At 49.9% G+C, this 19,521-nt stretch overlaps 9 protein-coding genes across 9 annotated transcripts; 4 read left to right on the forward strand and 5 right to left on the reverse strand.

The window, feature by feature from the left end:
* Positions 1 to 240: 240 nt before the first annotated feature.
* KY384_008150 (uncharacterized protein) lies at positions 241 to 2,454 on the forward strand (the record flags this gene model as incomplete). The annotated part of the gene is made up of 1 exon (XM_044816639.1): positions 241 to 2,454. The coding sequence occupies one exon, from the start codon at positions 241 to 243 to the stop codon at positions 2,452 to 2,454; it is 2,214 nt and encodes a 737-aa protein (XP_044666004.1).
* A 2,061-nt stretch (positions 2,455 to 4,515) lies between these two features.
* KY384_008151 (uncharacterized protein) lies at positions 4,516 to 4,995 on the reverse strand (the record flags this gene model as incomplete). The annotated part of the gene is made up of 1 exon (XM_044816640.1): positions 4,516 to 4,995. One exon carries the CDS (start codon positions 4,993 to 4,995, stop codon positions 4,516 to 4,518), a length of 480 nt encoding a protein of 159 aa, XP_044666005.1.
* A 378-nt stretch (positions 4,996 to 5,373) lies between these two features.
* KY384_008152 (uncharacterized protein) lies at positions 5,374 to 6,069 on the reverse strand (the record flags this gene model as incomplete). Its single annotated transcript, XM_044816641.1, has 2 exons — positions 5,374 to 5,848; positions 5,906 to 6,069. The coding sequence occupies 2 exons, from the start codon at positions 6,067 to 6,069 to the stop codon at positions 5,374 to 5,376; spliced, it is 639 nt and encodes a 212-aa protein (XP_044666006.1).
* A 1,117-nt stretch (positions 6,070 to 7,186) lies between these two features.
* Positions 7,187 to 8,931, reverse strand: KY384_008153 (uncharacterized protein; the record flags this gene model as incomplete). The annotated part of the gene is made up of 3 exons (XM_044816642.1): positions 7,187 to 7,667; positions 7,866 to 8,084; positions 8,135 to 8,931. The coding sequence occupies 3 exons, from the start codon at positions 8,929 to 8,931 to the stop codon at positions 7,187 to 7,189; spliced, it is 1,497 nt and encodes a 498-aa protein (XP_044666007.1).
* A 4,043-nt stretch (positions 8,932 to 12,974) lies between these two features.
* KY384_008154 (uncharacterized protein) lies at positions 12,975 to 13,934 on the forward strand (the record flags this gene model as incomplete). The annotated part of the gene is made up of 3 exons (XM_044816643.1): positions 12,975 to 13,008; positions 13,061 to 13,161; positions 13,215 to 13,934. 3 exons carry the CDS (start codon positions 12,975 to 12,977, stop codon positions 13,932 to 13,934), a joined length of 855 nt encoding a protein of 284 aa, XP_044666008.1.
* Positions 13,935 to 14,165: 231 nt separating this feature from the next.
* KY384_008155 (uncharacterized protein) lies at positions 14,166 to 15,079 on the forward strand (the record flags this gene model as incomplete). Its single annotated transcript, XM_044816644.1, has 2 exons — positions 14,166 to 14,318; positions 14,372 to 15,079. 2 exons carry the CDS (start codon positions 14,166 to 14,168, stop codon positions 15,077 to 15,079), a joined length of 861 nt encoding a protein of 286 aa, XP_044666009.1.
* A 228-nt stretch (positions 15,080 to 15,307) lies between these two features.
* Positions 15,308 to 15,933, reverse strand: KY384_008156 (uncharacterized protein; the record flags this gene model as incomplete). The annotated part of the gene is made up of 3 exons (XM_044816645.1): positions 15,308 to 15,426; positions 15,477 to 15,783; positions 15,832 to 15,933. 3 exons carry the CDS (start codon positions 15,931 to 15,933, stop codon positions 15,308 to 15,310), a joined length of 528 nt encoding a protein of 175 aa, XP_044666010.1.
* Positions 15,934 to 16,191: 258 nt separating this feature from the next.
* On the forward strand, positions 16,192 to 17,170 carry KY384_008157 (uncharacterized protein; the record flags this gene model as incomplete). The annotated part of the gene is made up of 3 exons (XM_044816646.1): positions 16,192 to 16,197; positions 16,246 to 16,842; positions 16,895 to 17,170. The coding sequence occupies 3 exons, from the start codon at positions 16,192 to 16,194 to the stop codon at positions 17,168 to 17,170; spliced, it is 879 nt and encodes a 292-aa protein (XP_044666011.1).
* A 120-nt stretch (positions 17,171 to 17,290) lies between these two features.
* On the reverse strand, positions 17,291 to 17,818 carry KY384_008158 (uncharacterized protein; the record flags this gene model as incomplete). Its single annotated transcript, XM_044816647.1, has 1 exon — positions 17,291 to 17,818. One exon carries the CDS (start codon positions 17,816 to 17,818, stop codon positions 17,291 to 17,293), a length of 528 nt encoding a protein of 175 aa, XP_044666012.1.
* Between the last annotated feature and the right edge of the window lie 1,703 nt (positions 17,819 to 19,521).

Here is a 19,521-nt window from a genome sequence, read left to right on the forward strand (position 1 = left end):
TCATGTGCAATGTAGTATGTTTTAACAAGCTCGTATCGCTGTTGCCATTGCAAAGTATCCTTATTTCGAGCAAATTTGACCTGCAGCCAGCCGCCTCTAACACAGTTCATTGAACAGATACTCGCTCATTTTACGACCATGATACTTGCAGCTTTAAACCACGACTTCAAATTCGAACTTCAGTTCTCCTTTCGCCCTTACTGCTTACACCTTCAGACCTCCAACACTTGATAGCCAGTAATGAATTGGACAGGTGGATCTCTTTACAGATCTCGAAACGCAAATGCCTCCCTCACTGCCATCCAAAAGAAGCACTTCGCCAAAATCCGAGCAAAGCGAAATGCTCCCCAGCCATCGCCTCATCCAGCAGACCCTTTCGCCTTCTTGAATCCACAGCCTGGGGGCCAAAGGACATTGCATGAGTTTGCTGAAACGCAACCTATAGCCAGTAGGCTCGAAGGCATCAAACCTCGGCGCAATGATATCAAACGTGAGAGATCAGCCACGCCAGCCTATGCTCAGTCTCAAGTGAAGCCCACTTCACAGCATTCTCGGCCAATAAGCATCAGTTCTCGCTCATCAGACTCTTCATCATCTAACGATGCTTCACCGCCACCGCAGCCGTCACAAGATGACAACGACGACGAAAGCACTCATTCACTCGAAGCCTACCGCCGCCGCCTCCTTGCCACAAGCGACTGGATTGGTATCAACTGTACCAAACCAGCTAGAGTCAACTTCATCGCTATGGAAGATAGAGAACAAATCGGGAAGCGGAGACGACTCAGCCAAATTCCAGACTATGATCCGACTCGCCGCACGAAACAGCGGCCGAAACGTACTTCGTATTTCGATGGTCAAGGCGGTGCTCCTAGGTTGTCACAGGACTATGTGAGCCTAGCAGATGTCAGTGTCAGAATTGGGAGTACTGTTGAAAAAAGCTTGAGGCAGGGTGGGTCATGCAGGGGAAATTCTCCTAAGCTTGCAGAGCTGAATGCCGATGAGATGTTGTTAGATGATGAAGTCGCTGAGTCCGAAGACCGCTTCCCAAACCCCTTCCGTAATGGGTATCTGGACTCTGAAAATTGGATCTCTGATCAGCGAGATGGGCAGCTGTCTCAATATAGGCGTTCCAGCTCTCCAGCTTCACCTACCCAAGCGCAGAAACGAGGATCTGCTCACCGAGGAGACGTTGAAATGGGGAAGACTATCGAAGAATCCAAATCTCGGAAGCGCAAGGCGAGGTTATCTCGGGATGACCTTGAAAATGCCGGCTCAGCAGAAGTTTCTGATTATTTCCTCAGCCTCGATCACCCAAATGCGTATCACAGTAGTACCCCTACATTCCACACTTGGAGCGGTATCAATGATGCTGTGGTGCCAGGAATTCATATGATGCCTCGTCTGTCTAATGTAGGATCTGATGAAGTTGTGAGCAAGAATGAGGCAGTTGCTTCGAGCAGTGAGTTTTATGCCGAAGCGCAGGATGAATCAATTGAACACCCACACGAAGAAGATGAAGAGAAAATCTGGAAGGAATATGTCAACTTCGACGGCGACCATGGTTCGATGGCCAGCCAGCCAAGGGCACAACCATATGATCTTACTACCAATAAGCCTATTACACCCATTCCAAGGCACGATACACTTGAAGCGAGCCATAGACATAATAAAGACCCTCAGATTGCCACAGAGGCTACTTTGTATTGTCAAGAAAAGGAGCCAATGCCTGCTCAAGACGATGAGACCCTTTGGCGATCTTTCGTCTTCGGCAACGAGTGCTCCAATGATGAAGGGGACCTCGAAGAGCCCACGTCTTCATCGAGGCCAAATGAGACCCAGCCGTCCATCATGGCAGAACAAGGCACGAGCCCGGTAAAGCAAAACCCTCATCTTCTAGAGGAGACACCAGTAGATGATGACTCAAGCAAAGCACTAACAGGCATGGACACCGCATCAATGCAAGCACAAGCAGACGATGGAGACATCTCACAGGAAGAGGCAAAAAGCGAATGGGATGACCTACAGATCCAATTCTCATCAGACGCAGCTTTACAGGAGCCGCCTACTCCTTCCTCAGCCAACCATGGCAACCGCCTGCCGAGTCCGCGAGTAGCTTCTCCTTCCTCGATTGAACCTCAGCCGTCATCAACATTCACCAGCCCCATCCCAACACCCTCCCTCATAAGTGCTGCGCAGATCCCACCACCGGTCTATCCTCCTCGTTCATCAGCTTCATTGCGGCAACCTCTCCTTTTCAAGAAGCCTGACCGGTACCAAGGGACTTCTCAGGATCTATCAGAACCGACAATTATCGGTGCCTCCCTTCCCAGATCGATACGTTCAGCCAGGCTTAAGGCACAAGAGGAGATACTGAGAGATGAAGTTAGGGGGCTCGGTTTTGAGGATCCTAACGGAGGTAGACAGTGGATCGACGAAATTGAAGACGACTGATTGCTTTGGCCTCCGTTGTTGCTTTCTGGCTAACATCTGGCTCAGCACATGATCTGGCTTCCAATTTATGGTTTTTGGGATGGATAAATCACCGATTGTCACTGCTTAGGAATTGATGAGGACCTCCTGACAGCGATAACCCCAGTCCTCGCTGCTGACTCTATGCTCAAGACTCGAATACTCTCTCGCTTCTTTCAAAGAATGCTAATTTATCAACCCACAATATTCAACTCCGCGACATCCGGATATCTCAAATCGGCCTCCGCATCTAGAAACTGCATCCACCGTTTCAAGAATGCACTACCCCTTCCTACTGTCTCACTATCGCCGACGACACAGAGCTGCCTCTTCGGCCTCGTCATCGCTACATTCAGTCTCCGTTTCTCAGCCAAGAAACCAACTTCTCCACCTTTGCCGTCTTTCTTGCCGTCGCCACCACCCCCCTCATCAACATTGCTCCTCACCAAACTCAGCACCACGGCCTCCTTTTCCCGCCCTTGAAACCCATCCACACTGCCCAACTCAATGCCCGGGAACTCATTCTTCAGCATTGATGACAGCAGGGACACCTGCGCATTATACGGCGTGATGAGAGCGACATCCTCCTCCTTCACTCCCGCCGTAATCAACGACCTCACATGTCTTGCCGCCAGCGCCGCTTCCGAAGGATTCGATTTCGAGTCCGCCAGCAGTATTGCGCTCTTCTTTCCCTTCCCACCCTCACTGCCACCGCTATCGTCTACTGCGGGCAAAGCTTCGGGAAAAGCGCTACCTTGGGTATCATAGAAGATTAACGGCTCTCGCGTATCATCCGTGTCTTCCACGGGATAAGGCAGGGTTGTCAACAGGCGATCTGCAACCGAAGGGGCAGCAACAAGCTTCTTGCCGTAGAGCTCGTCGGAGGGGAACGCGCAGATGGTGCGGTGCATACGGTATTGAGTCGTGAGCATACGTTTAACACCTTCGCCATGGAGTGAGAGGAGGCGGGTGAAGAGGGTAGTCTCCAAATTTCCTGCTTTAGTAGCCTTCTCGGGTTTGTTGGTGGAGGCGTTGGGAGGAGGCGTGGCGGATTTCACAGTAGGTGGAAGTTGCAGGTGATCGCCTGCCAGCACGACCTTTTTGGCTGTGAGGAGCGGAATCCAGCATTGTGCCTCCAACGCTTGAGAAGCCTCGTCGATGATAACGACATCGAAGTTGTCATTCCGGAGCTGATACCCACCAGCGCCATGGAGGGTCGCGAGGACGATCTGACTCTGTTTGACAAGCGCGCTCACACATTGGCGTTCTCGCTCTCGGTACTCTTTCCGTAAATCTTTGATGTCGCTGTAGATAGCGCGGCGTTCGCGTCCGTTGCGGGTCTTCTTGATACTGGCTTGCTTTGTATCCATCTCTTTGCGGACGTCTTTCACAATGGATCCGGCTTCTGAGGTTTGAGTGAGGACGTCTAGAGAGTGGTTGAGGACGGAGGGCAGGAGGCGAGCGGGGTGGCCAAGACGGACAATGGGGATTTTGTGAGGGGCGAGGCGCTCGACGATATTGTCCACACTGATGTTAGAGGGACCACATACTAGGACTCGCTTCTTGCGGTGGAGGAGTTGGAGGAGGAGCTCGATGAGGGTGTAGGTTTTACCGGTCTGATGATTGTTAGCTTTGGCCTTCATTGAGAGTACATTGCTGGTGTACCCCTGGTGGACCATGAATCAAAGCTACTTCTCTCGAAGACAAAGCGAAGCGCACGGCATCTTTTTGCGAATCGTTGAGCGTTGTATCGAGAAAGCTCACATCTTCTAGGTCTTTCGGCAGGGGCGTAGGTGAATCGAGTCCGAACAGTATCCTCATCAGGATCGTCTGCTCCCTATCCTCCAGCTTTTCTAGCCTGCCCATCACCTGGTTCATTCTACCCAGTCACATATTAGCATCTCTCGTGCTTAATTGGGACCACAAGCATCTCACCTCTTGTACGTAACATCATTAGCCAGCTTCACCCTACCATCGCCCACTTATCAGCCTCTGCCTTTTCTAGCTCCCATTCCATAAGAACACAGAAATAACACATACTACTCACACCCACAGCCTCCCCCCCAGTAGCCCATCCAAACCCTCCTCTCCCTTCCCCCCTGCCCCCTCGTCTACAGCAACCTCAATACCATTCCTCCTACTCCTCACAACAACACCCTCTACCCCCTTACCATCAAGCTCAGCTTTCTCCCTCTTCCTCTCCGCCCCCTTAGGCTGTACCCCCACCCTCACGATATCCCCAACGCGAATGCCATGCTCAACCCCACCACCGCTAGAGTCTTTCCCCACAACAGCACTATCAACCTCCAGCTCAACCACCGTCTTCCCACCCAGCCCCGTCCGCTGAGCGCTAAGCACCAGATTCGTGAGCGCGAGACCCGCAGACGCAAGAGTAGCTGGCGAGGAGGACGAGAGGAGTGTAGCGGTCTGTGCGGTCTCGGCTGCTTGTTCGGCGGCGAGTAACTCGAGCTGGGTGCGCGCGAAGGTTGGGATTGAGATTGGGGTTGCGGATGAGGGAGCCATTGTGGTGGGCTTGGGATATGTAGTGGGTATATGGAGGGGGTGTTGAGGCTTTGGACATGTAGTCAAGGAGCCCGCGGGATGGATCGGCGGGAGGGGACCATGCGTAGGTTGACCCTGGAGCTGGAGACTGGGAAGTGGAGATGGAAAACGTGGGACGGTGGGGAGAAGACTCCACTTTCCGCGGTCAGATCGCTGGCTGGGTGTTGCGGCTATCGACGCGATGGAGCTGTCAATTCATGTGTAGATATGGGTCTATGGGGATAGGGCTGCAGACTGTAGGGTGTTGATTCTATTGTGTATGGTCACGTAAAGCAGAGCTATAAGAAGTCTACCCTGTCCACGTATGGACGGTTTACACCCTTGGCTCCAGCTCTACGCTCACTGCGTCAGACTACTCCCAGCCACACCACTGTCTTCTCCGAGCACAAATCCAGTACGACGATACCCAAAAACTCCCCGGCCTAAAATCCCCATCGCGTCACTACTGTACCAGAACGAAATCTCTACATTTCCCGTGCCCCCGCGTGCCTCTGGCGTCAAGAACACCTGCAACGCGCCCCTCACAGCATCCCGGACCCATTGCCACTCCGTGTTCATTGCGAACGGTGTCTGAATGAGCAGTTCCGGGGAACCTGCAGGGATAGGTTTGGGCCAGGGGTCCAGCTTGAAGACGTGGTCTTCGCTCATTTTCCGATGGGGCTGGTTGAATGGCACGCGTTGATTTAGCTCGGCCGCGGCGGCATTCATGATGTTACTTGCCACTTCGACAGGAATTGGTCTGCCCCGGTTTTCGACACGGATGACTACGCCATCAGAGCCCGGGACGGGATAACGGCTTGGGTCGATGTTGACGCTGGTAAAGGGCCAGAATTAGTCGGGGCGAATGAGGAAAAGAGAATAAGATTCTTACGACGGGAGTGTGATGTTCAAGGGCAAGACCAAGGAAGTAGTATTATCAGCAACATCTTGAGTGACTGCAGAGGTGAGATCTGGAAGAGCAAGGCCGGCACTTAGAGATAAGAAGCTGGTGATGCACGAAAGGATAGTGAGGAAGTTCGCTTGAGTCTGCATCATACAAGCGGGACTTTCTCGCGAGAGGTATCAAATGATCAATCAGCAGAGACTGGCTTGGAGGCAGGAGCAAGGAAGGCGCCCTCGGTATTTGTATTACCCTTGAGTGGTACTGCGGCCCTGCATGCTTCACAAAGCGGCCAGATCCAGACAACAACATGTTGATTTGTGTTAGACGTCCCGATCGCTTCCGCGACAAATCCCCACGCGCGAATGGCATGCAGGATCAGAAGGGGCATTTTATCGGAATTATAAAAAGCGTGGGAATGTCTCGATGTGTGGTAACCCAATGCTGCGCTTGACATGAAAGGTCTCAGTTGCGATGGTTTCAAGGCTTTCTTTTATGCGCCAGTAACCTGAATGCGTCGACGCAGCCATTGACGTAAGCAAGAAGGCTGTACCAGTGAGACTGACGGGAAAGAATCGTTTGTAAGCTGTGAGTGCCGCTGCCTGCGTTCGGTCGGAAGTCTGGTGGGAACTTCTGTACGAGGCCCATCTGAACTTTAGAAAGCTGAAAACTTGATTTGCTCGGAGAACATAAATACAGTCATAACATATATTGCAAAGTTACGTGGAACCAACGAACAACAGGAAAAGACCACCAGAGATATTTTCCCCCCCAAAAGTGCCAGGACGAGCAAGCCTCCAAACCCAAATAATTACTCCGTTAGTATCAGACATTTTGTGCCAATGAAGGCTCATCAAGTCTAAATCAGAGTTGGAACCTGCCCGGCCGCATACTCTCCACAGTAAACGATACATTAAAAAACAGCGAAAACATCATACCGAACACAAACGAAAGAAAATTCCTGACTCCTGAAAGGGCCTTGCGGGTGTCCAGCGTCTGGAACAATACTGCGCGACTGGATCGCTACAAGGGCCTCCGTGGATGGATATGTTTTTAAGTCCGAGGCCATTGCTATGAGAGCATGCGGAAGAGTCTTCTGTTGATCGAAAGTAAGTCCTGTGGCGAAGTGACCATAGGATCCGGAATTACATGCACACACTAAACTTTCAGAATATGGCCACGCAGTTGCAGGCCTGTGGAACCTTGTGTGGTCCTTTCTGACACAAAAATATGGTTCTGTAAGCCCATATGTTTGTAGAGAATCGGAGGTCCTTAAGAAGCATTCTTCTTCCGGAGTTCCTTGGAAATTGCCATCAGCTTTACCTGATCCCCATGATAGCGTTCTGTTGCCGCGGCATCCATTGGGTCTAGACTGGCATAAGTCCGATCAATATAAGCCTTGAGGGAAAGATATTCATCCCGTTTAGATTCCAGGTGAGAGTGATTGGATTCCTTTTTGGAGGGCTTGGCGGAGTTTCCAGTCTTGGATTTCTTCACACCAGCACTGGCGCTGACCTCCGGGCTCTTCTTCCTTCGGATGGGCAAGTTGGTTTCTGGCGAGCTTGCTGGAGAGGGATAGTCATTAGATGGAGAGTTCCCTGGAATGACATAGTTATGGACTCTTCTCATGTGGTCACGCAAATTCCATGATCTAGGAAACCCTTGGCCTGGTTGAGCACGCTCACAGTCCGGGAAATAGCACGCGAAAGGCTTCTCTCCATGGCCATGGAGTCCGTGGGCTTCACGTTCATGCCTGAGCAAGCAAGCAGTCGATGAGAACCTCATATTGGAACAATCCGGGTTTCGGCAGCGATAAGGCTTCAGATGGGAGTCCAGATGCTTGCTGTTTTCCTTCACTTAGCAATCGCGACACTATAAAGACATGATGGGGTCTTACTCGTAGTTGCACTTTAGCTTCTCAGGCTGGTGCTTGCAGTCCTCGTTCTCATACGGGCAATGGTAAAGGCCATCAGATCTGGGTTGGGCTTGGTAAAGCGGATGCTTCCGAGCAGTGACAGTGGGTTCCCCATCGCTTGGACGCCGCGAAGACGAAGAAAGATTGTATTGGGCTCCCATGTAGTTTGGATACGGCATCTCAGTGTGCATCTGTTGCCAATAATCCATATCCGGAATCCTGGGCCTGGACATTGCTTCATGGGCCTTGATGGTGCTGTCATTGAAGTTAGATCTACGCATTGGGAATCAGAAGGCAAGGCAAACCTTTGATCGCAAGGATACGTGGTGGGGGGTAATTGTAGGTTTTCCGAAGGTACAGGTAAAAGACCTTCATTTGCTCCTGGGCCATGACCATCGATCATTTGCCAGTTTGCGTCATCCAGTATTGCCATTGATAGAGGAGTATCCATGTGGCTGTGTGAAGGCAGAGACCCCACATTGGAAGTCGGACTCATGCAAACAGACTGCATATTGGGATATCCTTGGGTAATAGGTACACTCTCAGATCCTGGAGGAGAGTCCTGACTGCTCCATTCGGTTGAATAATCCGGAAAGCCTTGACTACTCGCCTGGCGGCACATAGCAGGAGCTCCAATAGGTTCAAACAAAGACAGGTCATCAGTTGGCGGCGTGGGAAAGGCAGCGCCATTTTCAATGTACACATTTGCATGCTCATATGATCCATTAGCGACGTGGGGAGCGTCCATGTCCAGTCCATTCAGAGCATTTGAATAATGTTGCGGGATATAGTGGATTCCATTGGGAGCAGAATCAGATTCAACGAACTCGAGGCTTGATAATTGATCGCAGCCATACGAGGTTTGCACGTGACTTTGTAGCACATTTAGATGCGTAGTCGTCTGCATACTATCCTCGGTAGAAGGTACCAGAGGCATATTGTCATCGCCATAATGTCCGGCTGGGAAGTGAAAAGAGGGGTCCCATCCTGCTGCGCTGGATGCAGCCCATCGACGAACAGAGACAGGGTCATGATACTGTGTTCTCATTGACTGTCCTGAGACGTGAGTACCCGGTTGGGATCCATTCCTTGGGTCTTCCATAGTTTGATCACAATTGCTCCTGGAATGAGTCGGAGATTTCAAATCGCTTGATCCTTCCGTGGCTATAAGGTTTTGTTTGAGAGAACGACCAGAAGACTTCTTCACGGTAGACTTGTTTGATGATGCTGGCACTCTGAACGCAATGAATTAGTATTCGCTGGAATCTCGACATACGCGCTTCTCATAAAAATAAAGCATAACAATAGGAATGAAAAGAGTAGGCATTGAGTGAAAGGTCCGCCAAGGTTTCTCGAGGCCAAGCTAGCGGTAATGAGGTCTTCATTGAATTCTTCACACTAGGCGTGGTGACCACCAGATCCTGGATTTCACATAGTTCACAGAACACTCCGGGCGGTAAACACATGTGGGGCCGTGAATTTGAGCAAATCATAAGCTGCTAAGCTCACGGAACCCCCAGGAGAGGGAATAGATCCTCCGCGTCGTTGCGGTTGTTGGCACAGTTCATCAAACAACGCCACAAATCAAGACCCGGCTGCGGAGCGCAGACCATCCATCCGAAAGAAGATCGTCAAAATCAAGTGGCAGGAAGCTATGGTCCAATGTCTAACGCCAGAAGTAAAACAAAGAAATCCGTGTGTCGACTGCGAGGAGAACCAGTATGTGTTACAGATAGATATACTTTACTCGTATATTCCAAGAATGTTGCGAGATCGGGTGTCCACAATGCCCAGAAAGGCAATTGGAGTCAGAAGAATCCACAGTGATTTGGTAGACAGATCAAATACCCGAGCAAAGCGCAAAAGATCGAGCCATTGAACCAATAGCAGGTCCGAGCACAGGTCCAAGGCGGGCCGCCCTTCAGTAGTTGAATCGCACGTCCTCTGGCCTGGGTGACCAATACATAACAAAGCTCCAGGGTCCAAGACAGGAAGAATATTGAAACCTTCAACGGAATTTTTGGTCCAAAAATACGCACTCATCTGGTGTTCACATGGTTTGGCCAGGATGGAGAGGAGCCGTCTTCGGCCATCTTTCTGATAGGAAAATAGACACCAAAAAGCGAAAATGACAAATGGAATGGCAAATGGATTGGGGTTTAGGGTGGTACCTCATCTTGGGGGTCAGCAAGCGGAAGGCCGCTCCGTGCTGCAATATGTATGATAAGAAAGCAATCTAAACAATATGCTGCGTCCTGGGATAAAATCCTGAAGAATGGCTCCTTGATCCTGGTTTGGAAAAGATGTCCTCTTGGGCTCCTAAAGTGGGAATCCTGGGGGACTAGCAAACACTGAACAAAGTGCTTGCAAAAGTCCAAATGGAAAGTGGAAATTGGCCTTTGGAATACTGGTCTTATCGCAAAGAGCAAAGGCGTGCTCGAATACAAAGTCCTGTAAATATAAGAATACTGCGGTGCGATATAAGAAAAAGTGGATGAGAAGTGTCCGGCATGGGGGGCAGGCGTCCTTTTCTTTAGCAGAAAGTGGGCGGCTCAGAAAGTGGGCCCCGTGAGCTGGATGGGGGTCATCCAATCTCCCGCGGTATTCTAAGGAAGTAGATCCAATGAGGACAATAGAAGTGATAGTGCATATGTGCTTGGTTCGTTGGCGTGCGTGCAGAAAAGCTGCAATTCGACGATTGAAGCAGCTAAAGTAGCTCGGCAGGAGCTTAGAGAGTTTCGGGCAATTGATGTGACGTGGCACGACCATGGGTCAGCAAGTAGCCGTGACAGCTGCCAGCGAAGCCAACCGGATACGGGGAAGCCATCTCTCTAGTCCCGATTGTCGCCAGCGCAGTTCCTTGGTGGGCAATTGCCGGCCAGTAATATAAATCTCAGAGCGAGAAAAAGATGAGCGAGACCAGGTAGCTGCAGCGCTGGCCTCGTACATCTACATGGTGACAACCGAGCACCAGCAAGATAAGCTTCAAGATGAGTGACTTGTCGGTTAGCTTTGTCCTGCGAATCAACTGCTACAGATGCGTCTTTCGTTGCAGGAACTAGCAACTTAGGCGACCGCGAGGTGTGCCTCGCTTGTGGGGTAAAGGATTTCTCCACATTGATGTTCGCGTGGGGGAATAGAGTACGCATGAGATCCTGCTGTATTCGGCTGTTTCTTGCTTCTGAGCGTTGAACGACATGCGCATATGCAAGTTAAGGCAACAAGCTAGTAGCAGCTTCCTCGAACGGCTCTCTCGCCCGGTATTATCATGCTGATCGCACACCGTATCCTCAAGCTTCCACCGATATTAGCCAGGACTGTTGAGCCTCTCATCTTTCGGCAGATGGTCTAGAGATCACGTTGAAGATTTTTGCCAACGGAAGCATGAGATACAGCTTGGTTTGCATGATACCACCTCAAGCGGATGACTACTGTGCCTTGCTGACTGGAATATGTGTCCCGTGAAGCCACTTCTGCAGGCAATCGAAGAGATCGGTGACAATTACTTTACAGATAGAGGCTAGGAGAATGAGGCATTTTCATTGTCGCCGTTCTGCACGAACCTAGAGAGCCTCCGACTTCGGTTACAGGAGTGGAAGGCTGCATCTCATCGGCTTGAGGACGCCAAGCTTCTCGGTGAAATGTGAACACTATTGATTGTTTGAGTCGTGACAGGTCTGAATTGAATGAGGAGCTATTCCTATTCCTGGGACACGTTTCCTAGCTGCTGATGTATTCCTCTGTCGAAGATTCACAGATCGTATCCTGCAAAACTAGATATAGAGTGGGTCTTCTTAGGTTCCGAATGAACGTTGTCCCCCACGAACAAGAACATTCAATTCAGCCTCGTCAGCACTAAGTGGGTTGCCAACTTGATGCATCTATTCTCCAGGTCCGTGCACTGTCGAAACAGCTCAGATAATTATCGAAGCCTGAAAAATTCCTTGCCTCCGTTGGCTTTGGGTCTCCTGCGTTCAAGCCACTCGGAGCTCGTACCTTCGTCTATGTATGATTGGTCCACGAAGGTGTCTGCCGAGGGATTTGCTTTCCCCAACAATGAACACACAGGGTGAGGCAAGTAGGGATAGAAACCATAATGAGGCGCCTTTTCTGTGATACATTCGATCATATGAATGTGCCATAACACAAATGTCCACTTTGGTCCGGGCTACCCAGTCAGGCTTTGAACGCTTCGGACCAGCCTATAATCCGAGAAGTAGTGAGATGTGGCTGACATAATCACCTCAATACTAGGCTCTGGTGTGTGAAAATGGCAAGTCGAGACTTGTCCAACTTCTTAGAGCAACATGCTATGGGGCTTTGCAGTATCACGATGTATGAACGGAGCGATACAGTGTAGCACAAGCATTGAGTCGCAGGTAGAACTCCCAATTGCAGTATGAATGCTGGCAAGACGGTTTCTATATGACAATTAGCAAGCTCGAATCACCATTATAGCAATAACAGAAAATGCAACGTTGCCAAGATTTTCAGATAGGAGCGAAAGATGGTACATTTTTTTCGTTCATTCGGTCTAAACCGTCAGGTGAACTATTCTTGTTGGTATAAATCATCATGTTGAAGGAGTATGGGCACATAGATGAGTATGAAATAAGTACGCTTACACAGCAGGGAGCCAAATCGAGCAAAAGAATACTCTCGAGGCAAATCTCATCTACGACCTCAATCATGAGTCTGACAGCATAAGCAATGACACCTTGTATGAATCTCTGGCGATGTAAAAAATCACCATCTTGCAATTAATAGCATCCAAGTCACTAAGCTTTTACAGCTTGCGAGTCGTGGGTGCTTTGGTCGTCTTGGAATGATGACGAAATGACGTGGAGTTCTTTGATAGACCAAGACCAGTGCTCATCTTGGTGGCAACAGAAATGCCACTTCATGGAGAGAATCACTTTACAACTGCGAATCAATTCGGTACGAGACCATGTCAATCACGGAATGTGAGCGAAAGTGCTGGGTATGCCATGACAAATGTCCCTGAAGCTGTTCCTGAAGTCAATCCGTGCGGAACGGTTCCTTCTGCCGAGGAAGCGGATCTTGCATCTTCAGCTCGCATTAACCAATATAATCTACACTCGAAGCACTTCAGGTGAGAAGCTTCGGCTTTTCATTAAAACAATCATGTCATATCCCTTGACTCAATTGGGCAGTGGTGGTAAGCACTGCCGTTTTCAATGCTCTTGCTCCTACTCACAACCATATCTCAGCGTTCAATCACCCGCAGTCCTCCTCAGCGGAAGCAGAATATGATCGCCTTCGTGATCTTGCGCGTCAGGAGGCGGGCAAACGATCTTCCTGTTTTGCCAAAGTATGTCGCACCGGAGCAAATCTGACTATATCGACAGCTAATCGATTGTCAAGTCCAAGCAAGCCTACGAGCGCGGTGATGGCGGAGGCGCACACCAGCTTTCTGAGGAAGGCAAGCGTCATGGCGCCATGGTCGATCAATACAACAGGCAGGCTAGCGAGTTCATTTTTCGTGAAAATAACAGCATGGATCGCGTGGCAGGCGACACCATTGATTTGCATGGACAATTCGTCGAGGAGGCAGAGCAGATACTAGAGCAACGAATACGTTACGCGAAGTCTCAAGGACAGTCTCATCTACATGTTATTGTTGGCAAGGGCAATCATTCTCCGGGGCATGTGCAAAAGATAAAACCACGAGTGGAGCAAATATGTAGGGAGGAAGGGCTACAATTCGCGACAGAAGAAAATGCCGGGAGATTATTTATCAATCTTCAGGGTGGAACGGCCATTATGCCTGAGGATCTCAAGGCGCATCATGGCGGTGGATATCATGCAGGATACGGAGGTTCACATCAATATTCACAGCAGCAGCAGCATTATCCGCATCAACAACCTCATAGCCAAGGGCCACATTACGGTGGACAGCAGCAGCAGCAGCAGCAGCAGCAGCAGCAGTATGGGCAGCAACAGCAGTATGGGCAACAGCAGCAGTATGGGCAACAGCAGCAGCAGCAACAAAACAATCAAAACGCCGAGATCGAAAAGCAAGTCAAGAAATATTTGCCAAAGATCCTAAAGCAAATAACGAGGAGCTGTTGCACGGTGATGTGAATGATTATGGGCGCATTTTGGTAATGAGCGATGGTATAGATGTACTATTAGTGGTTTTGAATACTATAATCTTTCTGGTTTAGATAATCGAAGCTGTCATTAGGAGCTTGTGTGGTGCCCCAAATGTGGCCAATGCTTGCAATAATGTAACTTTGACGGACCTACAATCTCAGTTATGGAATCTTGTGCTACGCGTCCCCAGCATTTCACTATAATCTTCAGTTGACCATCATGGCACGGAATCCAACAACAAATGCCAGCCCACGCGAAATCGCAGCCATAGATCTGAATCGGGTCCTCGTTCGCCTAGAGCATCAGCTTCTCTCCGTAGATGCAGACCCTAAACTTCAACATTCCAGCTTCGAGCGCAACAAAACTTCCTCCGTGAGTCTACATTCCTCTTTGCCGAGGCTGTTGACTGATGCCGTGAATACAAGAATCTTGAGTATGCTCGTACCCTTCTCCTCCGTCTTGAGCACGATGCCTCTCGTCAAAAGATCACGTCCCGTAAAGCCGCCGCCGAGTCGACGCTCTCTCACCAACGCGCCCTTCTCAAGCGCCTGACGGATCGCATGCACAAGATAGAGCAAACCGGCGATGAGGCAGATGACTACAGTGACCACTCAAATGATCTGCTGGACTCAGATAACGAAGGAGAAAACCAAGTGAAATCAGCATTTGCAGAAGCACCGGCTCCAGCTTCTACAGCTGCCCAAAATTCCGATCGTCCCCCTTCTCCCGGTGCTGGTCTACGTAATCGCTTTGCTCCTTCAGCTTCTTCACAAATCAAAGACGATCTTCCATCTACGGACGAAGACAATACCACAGCGACGCTCCTACAATCCTCTGATCTCGAAGCCTCTCAGTTGACAAGCTCCCTTCTCTCCTTGGCCCAACAACTCAAAGCCTCCACTCATACCTTCTCCGACTCGCTCAAAGCCGATGATGAAGCACTTCGACGAGCTACTGAGGGTTTGGACAACAATGAGACGGCGTTGGAGGCGGCAGGGAAGAGAATGGGAATGTTGAGGATGATGAGTGAGGGACAGGGGTTGTGGGGAAGGATGATGTTATATGCATGGATCGCAGGGCTGTGGGTGGCTGCCATTTTGTTGGTCTTTGTAGGGCCGAAGTTGAGGTTTTGAACGGGATGAGGTATGAGCTTGGGGAGGAATGGAGCAAGCGAAAGACTCAATGATGCATGAAGGCTAGTCCGGGTTCAAAACAACAATACTACAGAAGGCTCACTGAAAGTCGCTATGATTTCACAGTGATGGTTAGAAAGCGCTCAGCTAATGTTGCTATCCTAGACTTTGATTTGCCTTCGCCCTCGATGGAGTCACGCTCAAAATTGATTCATCTTTACGAATCGACTACTGGTTCTGCCTCTGAATATCTTGCTCCGCGCTTCGCTGCGCCGTCTTGCCATCGTCATGCTGATTCTGATAGCGCGTTTGAGCCTCACGGTCACCAGTCAAGCCAGCAGCAGCACCTGCACTTATTAGCCACCACTTAAAAACATCAAAGGATTGATCGACTGACCGCCAAAAGTTCCCTGCACTCGATCCTTAATACCACTTCCAAAATCACTCAACTGCCCCTCAGCCTCCGTGCCTTGGCCCCTAGCATTCTGCTCCCTTCCCTCCTTTTTCAAGCTTTCAACGCCAAGGGCATTGCCCATGGCCTCTTTGCCGGAGCCGACGGTCTGATCCCAGCTTCCTTGCTGACGGCGTGGATCATCTTGAGACATGCCACCAGAGCTGGAGACGTTGTATCCCCCGATTTTACCGATGGTGTGGGAGGCTTCCTGCTCGCTCTCGGCTTGACCTTTGCGGATGTCGCCTTCTGCCTAAATTATGTTCAGTGAAGAGGAAGAAGAGAGAAGGTATGGATGTACCTGGCGGTCATTGTTGCCCGTCAAGTTGCCTAAGGTGGACTGGATTTTGCCTGAAGCTTCGTCGGCATAGCCCTTGAGAGTGGAAGAGTCTTTATCAGTCATTGCGGTATTTTTGGGGTTGGTTGATGTGCCTTTACTTGGTAGATGATTGTATGGACTGCTCGGATGTAGGAAACAGAGAATGCAGAATACCAGATATAGACATATGGGACGACCAGGCAACAAACGCCAGCCATGACGTCGGCGGGGCACGAGGTGCAGGAATGCGGGAAATGTGGGGAACTCCGCCATGCGAATTAGAATCACGATGCAGATCACGATCAAAGTCAATGTGATTTTCCAGGTCACGAGTCTGGGACTATGCCTGTTAGTAGCTGTCATTACTGCATGAACTCTCAAAACTGACCACTCTAGCTGATCTTGATATCAGGTTTCCCTTGCTCAGGCAAGACTCATCGCGCAAAGCAACTCCTTGACCTTCTCAAACCAAAGATCGATTCCTCGTCTGACGAACGTATACGAAAATTGACCGTTCACTTAATCAATGATCAGTCACTAGGAGTCAGCCGAGGCGTTTACAGAGAAGCAAAGACTGAGAAGGACGCTCGTGCAGCTGAGCTTTCTGCGGTGAAGAGATTACTGAGCAGAGATGCTATTGTCATTGCGGACGGCTTGAACTACATCAAAGGCTTCCGATATCAACTCTACTGCGAAGCGAAGGCCGTTCGAACGCCAAGTTGCGTCGTCCATGTAGGAACACCAGCTACAAAATGCGGAGAAAACAACGACCGCCTACTCTCGGAGGCTGGAGGGAAAGATGGCTACGAGCAGGATATCTTCGAGAACCTTATATTTCGGTATGAAGAGCCGAATGGGATGACACGCTGGGATAGTCCACTGTTTACAGTCCCAATTGATGATACAGAGCCTCCTGTTGAGCAGATATGGGACGCTATCATTGGATCAGATGGACAAATGAAAATGGCTAAGCCAAATGCTGCAACAATCACTGTACGTAGACTCGCGTTGGTACTGAAAACTTCTTTACTCACATCTGGTGAAGCCGCAGGCAACAGAGTCAGATTACTTGTACGAGCTTGATAGATCTACTCAAGAGGTCGTGAGTAGTGTGCTTGACTGGCAAAAAGACCATCCCGGCGAATCTGGCGAGGAAATCAAGTGTGGAAGTGATACTATTGTTTTACCTTCCAACCCAGTCTCGCTTCCTCAACTGCAACGTATTCGGCGGCAATTTACCAACATGAATCGGCAGACTCATATATCAAAGTCACGGATTCGCACTTTATTTGTGGAGTATCTAAATGACAACCTAGGATGATTCGTACTGCTCGATCCTTGTTCTTCGCAGAACATAGGCTACGCTCAAGAGCTACCGGGTTGTGATTCAATTGCTCGACTGGAGCAATATGCACTCGAGCAATGCCGTCGTCATTGGTTGTCATAAAACAAGGTCATCATCTACCTCCACTGGATCCCTCCCCAAGACACGGAGCACAAATTCCCCCTTTTGTCCAACCACAATCCAGCCTCCTTTGCCTTCTCCGCGTGGTGGCTGGCAATCTTCGACTATGTTCGTGACTGCAGTACGAATGTCCTTCCAGCTAATCTTATCCTCCACTGTAGGGTCGCCAGAACCCAAACGAATGTCGCACGTCGCACCTCGAGCTTGCCACGCAATAGGTGGAGTCAGTGGTTTCTTGGGGTATTTATGTTCTCTGAAAGTCTGTGTACGACTGTAATCTTGAAAATTCCTCATTTCTGTCAGAGCAGGACGACATGAATCTACCGTCGTCGATTTCAGCGTAGGTTCTTCTTCGAAGCAACGGATACCGGGTTGGGTTAGATTGAAAAAATAAGTATGATTCGTGGCAGGGAAAAGCAGCAGAGTGTCCGATACACCGAGCTGGTCCAATGGGACCGCAAGGGCAAATGCAGGCACTGCTATCATCAGAATATCTACACGCATGATAAGTGGGGACAGAGAAAGATAATCAAAGCTCGACAGATACCAGGGTTTTTCGCTTTCGTGAACGCTGAAACCTGAAGAGACCCTAAGACAATCATGTGGTTGTCCAGCAGCAACACTATCGTCATATGCATGTATGACTCGCGCGAAGCGCTTAGTGACATTCTCATGGGGGATTCGAGTGGATGCCTTTGGTCTTTAACCTTATCTTTAAGAAGTCCAATCAATATATCAGAGATCCAGGAACGACGTGCCTACATGCAAGTGTTTGGCCAGACTCTTATTGGTGGCTTGAACCTTTTGATGGTAGTGATACTAAAACAAGAAGGCAGAAGCGTCGATATGAAGAATCAATAGCCTCAGTCGACAGCGGTAGCCCGTCAAATGATCATCAAGCTCCGAGAAAGGATTTAAAAGCTCATTGTTGGAGCAATTGCTCGTCCATCGATCAGGACGTTTTTGTGCATGTTCACGCTCCTTCTCCGACCCTTACAGAACGACCCGTCAAACCTCATGCCATGCTGAGCATTCAACACTAAGGCGATAAAGCTCAAAGTCGTAAGGTTGGCGATCTTTGGTGAGCGGGAGAGCGCCCGGCGAGTCGTTCTCCCCTGGATCGACTTCTCTGTTCGGTACATGGGAAGACATGAAACATGGCTCAAGGAGGGGGAAGGTGCCCTAGAATTATGCCCCACAAGGATGAAGGATGAGGCATCATTATTTCACCACTCCTGCTCTGGCCTTGGACCTCTCATGGCGTCGGAGAAGGCTGTAGAGTGGTGCGCATGGGTGGGAAGTGCGGCGTAGTCTGACCAGCCAGGCAGCTTGGTGACGCTGTGGATGGAGATTCGGCCACGGTCAGTGCATAGAATTGCAAGAGTAGATAGGCTTGCCAGCCCGTGTTTGCTCTTGAAGGGTCTAGAATACAACATCATTAATGTCCCTCTTTACAATCACTCTTCGGACTTACCATAGCTTTTCCCTTTCGCTCCCTGGGAAACTCTTCAACCAGTGACCATCCCTTGCTTAGCTATTGCCTCTCTTATGCAGCTGAGCTAGTTCTAAGCCGGAGACATGCCGATCGAGGTCTAGTCTCAAGCGTGCCAGACCGCCCTCCCAATTTGGTGCCAAAGCTGCAAAAAGGCCGCTAAACTTTAAGAACAAACCATAGATTATTCCCTTGCTGAACCTCCTATTCCAACCACCATTACTACTCTCCACCGCGTACATATCACCTCGCTCATCGTCTCCTTGCACTGCTCTCAGCGACGTGGTTGCAGTGACCATCACCGTATTACAGCCAGCGAAAGGCTGCACTTCACCCCAGCACCAACGCTTTTCGCTCCGCTGCTGTGCGCTAGTAGCCCGCCCTCATTAAATATTCTTCCGTTCCTCCTTACTCCATCAAGTGAAGCCATACACTAGAGAGGCGTCGCCGCCGTGGAGGAGATACAAGAGCACCTGAAAGAATACTCCCTACACGGTCAGTCGCACTCTTGATTGTGAAGCTTCATCTACGACCATATCTTTGGCCTGGGTACGACCGGGCTTCTCCTGCGCAGCCTCCATCCAGAGCCTTGTTTCAGCACGCTTTCCACTCGCGTCGCTTTTAGGCAGCTTGCTTCATGGCTTTGTAGAGCCCTCTCTAACAAAATCACATAGGCGAGCCAGCTCTACTCCGTCTCACTTTGAACCCCGAATAA

The sequence above is a fragment of the Bacidia gigantensis genome (assembly GCF_019456465.1).
Source record: "Bacidia gigantensis strain McMullin 20006 chromosome Unknown contig_295, whole genome shotgun sequence".
Lineage (NCBI taxonomy): Eukaryota > Fungi > Ascomycota > Lecanoromycetes > Lecanorales > Ramalinaceae > Bacidia > Bacidia gigantensis.